The sequence below is a fragment of the Scomber scombrus genome, chromosome 18 (assembly GCF_963691925.1).
Source record: "Scomber scombrus chromosome 18, fScoSco1.1, whole genome shotgun sequence".
Classification (NCBI taxonomy): Eukaryota; Metazoa; Chordata; class Actinopteri; order Scombriformes; family Scombridae; genus Scomber; species Scomber scombrus.
This window is the reverse complement of record NC_084987.1, coordinates 6,303,492-6,313,117: the sequence shown is the minus strand read 5'-3', so window position 1 is coordinate 6,313,117 and position 9,626 is coordinate 6,303,492. Positions and strand designations below refer to the sequence as shown.

Sequence of the window (9,626 nt, the reverse complement as noted above, 5' to 3'; positions counted from 1 at the left end):
CTTATAATGTGGGACTGTAGCTATAATAAATCATGTGAGAGCGGAAATCTGAGGGCTTTATAAAATTATAACAAGTAAACTAATCATGGATGTGCTTTAATGAGTTTGGAGACTTGAGACTATAATTTTGTGCCCACTAACAAATCATGACAAAGCTTCTGCCTACCTTGCTGATATGAGACTGAAATTCATTTACCATCCTTAGATAGTTCAGTTTAAGAAGTTGGCACACAGATTGGAAATTTACAGTGAAACTTGTGACACTTTACACAGCATCAAACATTCATAACACATATATATATATACTCTGTATTCAGATCCAGACATGAGGGCAGAACATTGGTATTCTCTGTTTGAATCATGGGAGCAGTCAGAAGAGACACTGGCCGCATATCTGAGCTGCTCTTGTTGTGACCTACTTGAAAGGAGTGTACCAAAGGTTGGTCAGTAATCTTTGAGCAAATCCAGACTTTATTATAAAGGTCATACTGCAGTAAAGCATAAAACTCTCAATAAATAAATGATTTAAACAATAGAAACATTATCTGGCTATTGGGTGGCATCTATCATAACCATCTATTGGAGAGATCTAAAAACACACTTCATCTTAAAGGACAGGTTCACAATTTTCAAGTGTGTTTTAAAACAAGTGGGAAGCTTATATGAGGCTTCAGCAGTCTGAGTTAGTCATATCAAGTGTATATCTGACACATTTACAGTCTTTGTTTCAATATTAATTTGGACTCTTGACTGTTGTTTTAAGACACTTGAAAAAGGCAACTTTTAAACATCTGCATCACCAACTTCTGATCATTTTGAGAATGTTTAATTAGTTTAAGGCTTATAATTAATTAATCTGCTGGTGCCGAGAACCCCAAACATGTCTGCAACCTAACGACTTATTAGAGAAGCATTTTCCCTCCAATTCATATAGTTTCTAAATACATTTTTACTTAGACTTAGATTATTAGTTCATTATGAAGGGATCTTCTGCTCCCATTAAACCCCAATTGTGTGCAATATTCATATATTATACATACATATTTATTTCACTTTAATCTGTGCAATACGAATATCAACTCTGGTTTATTACCACTCAATACTAATATTACTCTTGTAAATAATGTCATTTTTACTACTATTGCTCTTATTGTTTTTGTACTTATTATTTATTTTTCTTTATTCTTTTCTTATTGCTGCTCTTATATTATATTTTGCTGCTGTAACAATGCAAATTTCTCCATTGTGGGACTAATGAAAGGAATATCTTATCTGATCTGGGCTCCTGGCTGCTATTTTTAAAACAGTCTTTTACAAAATGTGTACTTGCCCTTTAACTTTTGACCGAATTAAAGACAGTAATTGGCTTTATTTTGAAGCTGAGAGGTTAAATGAATGATGATTTCCGCTCTTGTTCTGGTTGAACTCAGTCTGACTTGACAGGCTCTGCTCCTGGTCGGTGGGGGAGGAGGAGGAGGTGGAGAGGTGGAGGAAGGGGGAGTGGATCCAGGCAATCCGGCTCATAGGAGCTTCTTCTCCGCCGTCTTTATGTGTCCAGACCGGAGGGAGGATAAACCAAACTGAGGGCTCCTGCTCCTCTCTGCGGCTCTCTCCCTTTTCACGAACTTCTTTCCCCCTTTAAAGCCGATTCACTTCACTTCAACCAGAAGACTCCTCCTCACTACTTGTTCTTCTTCTTCTTCATCTTCTTTTCTTCTTCTTTTTTTTTTTTTTTAAAGGTTAAGTGCTGCACGTGGCTTTTGCAATATCGTAGTCTACTTTTTGTGTGTGTGTGTGTGTGTGTGTGTGCGCGCGTGTGTGTGTGTGGTGCGCGCTCGTGTGTGTGTGTGTGTGTTCTGACATTATCACTGTGCCACATCCTGCATCTGCTATCGCCCTGGCAACCAGCCCTCCTCCTCTCCTCCTCTCCATCAGTCTCAGCGCTTCATCTCTCACCATCAGCTGCAGCCTGAGGAACAAAAACCTGCTTTTTTTTTGGGGCACTTTGGCACAGTTTTTCGCTCAATCTTTTTTGTTGATTTTTCCCCTCTAGTTATTATATTATTTTATTTTATTTTTTATTTTTTTATTTTTTAAAGAAAAGAGTAAGGTTCATGTGTCGGAGAAGTCTTTTCTCTCAGCACCAAAATGCCTGTGAGACGCGGTCATGTTGCGCTCCAAAACACCTACCTGGACACCATCATCAGGAAATTCGACGAGCAAAGTAAGTGCACATTTAAAAAAATGTTTTTAAATGAAGTTATTATTAAGTTATTCTGACCATTTTTTGGCGATGTCGACGTGTGTGGAAAGCCTTAACAGTTCACCTCCAACATAGTGCTCTTAAAATATTATCTATAGGCTTCATTTGTTTCACTTTTAAGCTGCTGAGCTTCACCACCAACATCGTTTTGATAATGTTTTAATGTGTGAAATGCATTTAATTGCAAAAACAAGCAGGTCTGCAAATAAGCTGTGCAGCATGACTTCAACTTGGTTTATTCTTTATAAGCTATGCATGCAGCAGGGTGATTGATTGCTTGTGGCTACTAGACATTAATATGCTGCATTGGTTAAAATAGAGCATTGTCCTCATGTAGCCCTTAAAACAAGGTTGGATGTGCTTATAAATAGATAGATATATATTTGGGCAGAGCTGCAACGAGTATTCGATTAATCGATTAGTTGCCAACTATTAAATTAATCGCCAACTACTTTCATAATCCATTAATCGTCAGTTTTGAGATAAAAATGTCCAAATTATTTCATTCCAGCTTCTCAAATGTGAATATTTCTGTTTTGTTTTTAATATTTTATAATAGTAAATGATTATATTTTTTAAAAAGTATATGTGTGGACATCATATTGGGATTTTGGAAATAGTTATTGTCATTTTTCATTATTTTCAGACATTTTATGGACCAACAACTATTTGATTGATGGACAAATAATAATCAGATTAATCGACAATGAAAGTAATTGTTAGTTGCAGCCTTAAATGTGGGAGAGAGACCTTGTTAATTTGTAACCAAAGTGTAATTTCTGCTTATGAAAGTAAGTCGACAGCAGCCTCCTGTAATCTTTATTTTCCATCTATGTCTGGATGGATTTATTGTGTTCAAAAGCCTCTTCAGGTGGCAGACTGACAGGCTTTGTTACGCTGAAATATCGTATCAAATTAGTGTGGGTGATGTTGACAGCCCTCCTCACCCTCCCCTCCTCCTCCTCTTCCTCCTAATCCCCCCCCCCCCCATCTGCTTCTTTTATGTTTGAAGGTTATTACACCTGCACGTCTGTTTGTTTGTGATCCCTTACCTGACGCACATTATGTTCCATTACCTCACATGTGCGATGAGAGACCACGATCACACAAAATCTGCTATCTGCTATCTCCTGCAGCCACTGAGGCCTTGTGTGTCTTCTTATGACTTCTAAGGTTCATTTTTTATCTCTCATCTTTGCTAAAAAAGCTCAATTTTGCACATTACACATCACACATCAGATATTCACACCTGTATAAACATCATTTGTAGTTTTAAAAAAAAAAGCAAAGTCTCCTTTCTCTCCTCGGTATGCCCCCCCCCCCCCCCCCCCCCGCCCCCCTCCCCTCCTTTTGCCTAAGAGTACTTGTACCTTACAGCGTGTTGACTGGATGTGTGAGGCTGAAAATAACCTTGCTGTCTTGATCAGATACCGCGAACCAAACACGGAGAAATACTTGATTGCTGACAACTCTCAGTCTGTTTTAGTCTGATTACATCTGGGGGCCAATGATGCTTGAATGTATGAATCTCCTTTGAGAAATCTCTATTACGTAACACCACAACTGTATCTTTTTAGGTGTGTGTGTGTGTGTGTGTGTGTGTGCACGCCACATGCACGTGCGTGACCAGGTGAGTGCACGTGCCACAGCGGTTTGCTGCTTAGCAACGCGGTGACGATCAGTGTTCCCTCTTTGAGCCCCAGATAATGACTTTGGACAGGATGTGCTTTCCACCAGAGGAGCTCACCCATTTACTTTAAAGAGAGGACGGAGGGAGAAGAGTCCCCTCCTCTCCTCTCGTCTGTGTGTGGGCAGCAAACAGGGAGAGCTGTTTAACCCAGTTCCACCACAGGATAATAAAAGGGACAGTCAGAGGTTATGTATGTACTTTTCATTCAGCTCACTGAACTCCTCCATTAACAGCCTTCGAACAAAACTGTCCTAATTCACTTTCGTGGCGGACAGTGTTTTTGGCGGCGGCGCGTACATTACATTACTATCATCAATAACAGGAACTGGATGGTATACGAGCTTAGGATTAGCATTAAGGATTTTTCTGAGTGCAGTGTATGTAACTCTGAGATACTCCACGTCGAAAGTTTGACATTGGAATTGGACACGGTGGGAAGACACTTCAGAGTCCAGTAAACAGAATCATTAAAAAAAATCAAAATTACTATGAAAGGAAAGGTGCACAATTTATTCAGTAAGTGTCAAGAGGTTTTCCCTGTAGTCATTCCTCCCGTTGACTTTTAAAAGATCCTCTTCAAATGTGCTTTCTATGTATGTGATGGGGGGAAATAATCCACACCTACAGTCATTTAGTGCAGAAATGCATTTAAAAGTTGATGTGAAGCTTTTATGTGTCTGAGTTAGTCAAATAAAGTGGATATCTGACACATTTACAGTCTTTTTTAGCATCAAATTCCCTCTTTGAGTTTCCTCATTGAGCTGTGGTGGAAGTATAGTAACAAAAAGAGGAACTTTGGTACTAAAAAGACTGTAATGTTGAAATATATCTACTTGATTTGACTCATTTGGACGACTGAAGCTTCATATTAGCTTCAAATAAACCTTTAAGTGAGATTTTTGCACAGAAGGAGGACTGTGGATTTTGTCCCTCCATCACTTAAAGCAACAGGACGAATGATTACAGCAAGAAAAATATGTTTCAATGTTAATTTGGACTCTTGACTGTTGTTTTAAGACAGTTGAAAAATTGTGAACCTACAAATATATAGACAATGTGTTCACTTTTAAACATCTGCATACACTGTTTGCAAGTAAAAACTAATAAAAAAAAGCATTTTGGTTTTGGGGTAAATCCATTAAAATGAAGGCTGGCTTAATAACTTCCATATATATTCAGAGAGTGGAAACACTGGTGTAACATTCAAACGTCATTGATAGACCCACACGTCACCTGAGAGCAGGTGTGACTCCACAGAGGCTCTTATGTTGTAAGTGGCCAGCTGCTCCTCCGCGGTCTCTCGGGAGAAATTGTGACGCTAATAACTTAAGCACCATGAAAAGGTGGACTTCATTAGTTCCACTTCAGCTGATTGTTGAGTAGAGTGACGGAAGAATAAGAGCCAGACGGTCATAATAAGAGGAAATGTGCTGGAGTCGATCATTTTTATAATAGCACATCATTAGATCTATACAAAGCCATGCAGAGGATTTTTAGCACCCTGTATTTTAGCGTATTTGAATAAGTCCTAGACAATGTAATTATTAGTGTGTTGTAAGTACCCTAAAATTTGATGTGCATGCATGTAAGGAGCAGATAACATGAATTAAGAAGTGTTTTACAACTTTAATTTAGTCAATGACTGGATCTAAATGGTTTCACACACAGTTTTTTAATGTTGTAGCTGCTCTCAGTCCACTAGTTTTATTATATCCCAAGTTTAAACGTTTTAGTGATTCATGTTTTGATATCCTGTATGAATGAGGAAATCAAACTGTGACTAAAAGAAACAGTAGTTAGCTTCTGAAGCTGCATATTTAAGACTGTCCAAAGGCTAAATATCAAATAATCTGCAATACAGTTTACAGTTTATCTATATTTTACAGTTTTTGGTTATTCAGCCTTGACATTTTTTTATCTGTCCTCTCAGTTTCATCATTTCCTCAGTTACTACTCAAAAACCAGACTGTTTATCTTTATGGTATTTTAATGAAGCATTTTTGAGTAATAGTTAGTTTAATATTTTTTTACTTTTCCAAATTAAGTGAGTTTTAACTTGCAGTGTTGGTTTGATATTCAAAATTTAAGGAAGAACGTAATTATTTATAACAATTAATTGATTAATCAATTAGTTGCAGTCTATTAAATTAATTTTCAACTAATTTGACAATCAAGTGATCGCTCTGAGTAATTTTCAAGAAAATTCTTCTGTTCCAGTCTCATAAATGTGATTATTTCTTGATTTCTTTAGTCCTCTGTGACAGTTAACTGAGTATATTTGGGTAGCAGACTGTCAATCAGACATTTTTCACCATAATCTGACATTTTATGGACCAAACAACTAATCAATTAATCAAGAAAAATAATCCGCAGATGAATCAATAAGCCCCTAAATTTTAATAACTAAGTTTCTGACTTGTCTACTTTCTTCATAACTCACATAATTCTTCTTCTACCCGCCAGATCGCAAGTTCCTGATCGCCAACGCCCAGATAAAGAGCTGTGGCATCATCTTCTGCAACGAAGGCTTCTGTCAGCTGTTTGGTTTCACCAGGGCGGAGATCATGCAGCAGCCCTGCACCTGCCAGTTCTTGGTGGGACCCGGCACCATGAAGAGCGCCCTGGCCCAGCTGGCCCAGGCCCTGCTCGGCTCCGAGGAGCGCAAGGTGGAGATCCACTACTACGCTAAAGAAGGTAAGGCACAGGAAGCAGCAGGAGGTGTGAGGATGAAAATTAAAAAATCCCTGTGAGACTGCTTGAAGCCTCAGATCCCTGGATAGAGGCCTTCTGTTCATCTAGATTTACAGAGTAGGAATCCACCGAGCTTCTGGCTAATGTTCAGCTTGAAAGCTACGAGAACACAGACACTAAGATCATCCATATGTTCCAGTATTTGGCTATCTCCTGATTTACCAGATACTAATCCAGCCATCCATTTACACCCATTTTAGCCATTTAAAGACATCTTACCAGTCACTGCTCTTAATAGCATGCCAACAACATATGCACAAATGTATAATCACCTTAATTTTTTGTTTATGAAAATTTTATTAGGATGTATGTAGACTCTAAAGTAAAAAATATTGTTTTTAGCCTTGCAAGAATGTCGCATTCCTGGCTTTAAATCCAAGTTTTTAGTGGATGGATACTCAGTTATCAACAGAAATAGCCTCAAAATATGTTTGACTGTAACAGAAATTAGAGATTTTTCACTTATTATGACTAAATGATACATTTTCGTTGCTGGATTATCTTATTTGGGATCATTTCAGTGACTAATAATCATTCAACACAGTATTTTCAGCATGAATCTGCCAGGTGCACATCATAATATCATAATATAAACAATATTGTCGCCTCACAACTAATTTGACCGACAAGACAAATCCTCATTATTGCAGGAAAAAAACCAGAAGGCTTTTAAAATCCCAGCTGTCTCTATAAAGTGGGATGTTAATTAGCTCAAACTGCAGAATAACATTCAGTTTTTCTTCATTTCTAGACATAAAAAAAAAACACAAACACAACTCTCCCTAAAAATCTCACACTATAACACATCTTGTGTGGCGATCGTTGACGGTGATTTGCCCGATTTCTTTCATGCAGACCATTACAAACTCCCCGTGATCTTGAAAATCAGTCATCTTGGGGCAAATCAGGGGTTTATAATGAGGCTTTAAAATCACATTGTGTTGTTCCTCCTGGCGCTGAGTCACCTCCCTAGAACGATCCTGTCAGACAGACTCAGCATCATATTCCTAATCTTCTTCTTAAAGTCTGTTCCCATCGATTCACATTTGTTTTGCCTCTTTTGCTCTGTCGTATTGGCGTGTTTTGTAACCTTAATCCCCACATCGATCCTTCCGTTCACATCCTCAACCTGTATTTATGTCTAGTGTGCAAACTTGGATTGATTTTTTTAGTATAATTATCACAGATGGGGAAATAACACAGACATCCAGAACTTCAAACTTTTAATTCATCCGGTGGCATTTCTACTTTGACCCTCTCGGCTCCGCACACTCCTTCACCTGTGACCGGCTAACTCCTGCTTCACTTTGTTTTTCTGTCTCACATGATGGACCAAAGCAAACACGCTACGACCCAGGACGATCATAAACACAAATACATTAACCGTCCTCTTACACACAAACAAACACACACACATACACACACACACACACACACACACACATACACACACACACGTGTCTATTGTTACTTTGGCTGTTTGGGCATGTGGCGTGCAGTCTACAGTGCCGTTGTCATGGAAATGCGATCGGTGTGCCAGCTCAAATCCACTAAACATCTATTTGTTTTGTGTCTGGCTTCCTACTGTGCGCCCAGACCGAACAGGCAGGGAAAAAAAAAAAAAAAAGCGGACAAGTGGAATACAATGTGATTCAGAACTAGCTGGCTGCTCTCACAGGCAGATTTTTTTTCTCTTTCTTTACCTCCAGATTGAATGTCTCTCATATGTGTGTGTGTGTGTGTGTGTGTGTGTGTGTGTGTGTGTGTGTGTGTGTGTGCGTGCGTGCGTGCGTGCGTGCGTGCGTGCGTGTGTGTGTGTGTGTGTGTGTGTGTGTGTGTGTGAATGGGACTGAATGCAGGCACTCTGTCAGTGTGTGTGTGTGTGTGTGTGTGTGTGTGTGTGTGTGTGTGTGTGTGAATGGGACTGAATGCAGGCACTCTGTCAGTGTGTGTGTGTGTGTGTGAGGATGTATATCTTTCTGTGTGTGTGTGTGTGTGTGTGTGTGTGTGTGTGTGTGTGTGTGTGTGTGTGTGTGTGTGTGTGTGTGTGTGTGTGTGTGTGTGTGTTTGTCTCCCTCGTTTCTATTTTTGGACTATTTTTGGACTATTTTTGGACTTCACTGATTGCATCCCTCTCTCCTCTCTCTCTCTCTCTCTCTCTCTCTCTCTCTCTCTCTCTCTCTCTCTCTCTCTCTCTCTCTCTCTCTCTCTCTCTCTCTCTCAGTCCTGTGTGTTGTTTAAAATTACAGCTGCATGAATGAGAAAATCAGATGGCAGTCATTACCAAAACATGTGGGGGTATAGCTCAGTGGTAGAGCATTTGACTGCAGATCAAGAGGTCCCCGGTTCAAATCCGGATGCCCCCTACCTTCCTATTGATGCCTGCCTCTCCCTCTCTTTGTCCTAAGGGACCTGCCGACACTGCCTGGTGGATATTGTCCCTGTCAAAAACGAGGAAGGCATTGTCATCATGTTCATCCTCGACTTCCAGGAGCTGATTGATCCGACGCTCAAGAAGTCTGGACTCAGACAGAGAGTCACCCAAGGATTGATTTACTGTAAAGCACTTAACATTTGTCTTTTACCATTCATACATATAAACATTCAAGTTTTAGGGAAGTTGAGTCTCTGTAGCTGAGATAAACTGACACATATGATTTTTTTGCAAATGTGTAAATATGAATTATGAATACTCATTTATAACTATTTTGCTTCAGTGGTTTGGGACAAAGTTTTTTATGGTTACACCACTTAGACATTTTTGCCATAATCCTCTAATATATTCTCTCAAAATGGATTAAAAGCAGAAATTTGATGCTGGGTCCATTTGAACTCCTTTAAATTTGACTAAACCACATGGACACAAAAAAACGTCATTACATACAAAAACAAACACTTTTATTGATGCATTAAAAATAAAAA

The 9,626-nt window shown here is 39.1% G+C and overlaps 1 protein-coding gene and 1 non-coding gene across 2 annotated transcripts in view; both read left to right on the top strand.

Annotated features, from left to right (window-relative positions):
- The first annotated feature begins 2,148 nt into the window (after positions 1–2,148).
- The window catches only part of kcnh6a (potassium voltage-gated channel, subfamily H (eag-related), member 6a), a 38,539-nt gene continuing 31,061 nt past the window's right edge, over positions 2,149–9,626 (top strand). The window contains exons 1-3 of the mRNA XM_062438307.1: positions 2,149–2,224; positions 6,417–6,647; positions 9,113–9,262. Coding sequence (XP_062294291.1) covers positions 2,149–2,224; positions 6,417–6,647; positions 9,113–9,262 — 457 coding nt within the window. The remainder of the gene's footprint in view (positions 2,225–6,416; positions 6,648–9,112; positions 9,263–9,626) is intronic.
- trnac-gca (transfer RNA cysteine (anticodon GCA)) lies at positions 8,999–9,070 on the top strand. The gene has a single exon. It is a non-coding gene; the product is annotated as a tRNA-Cys (tRNA).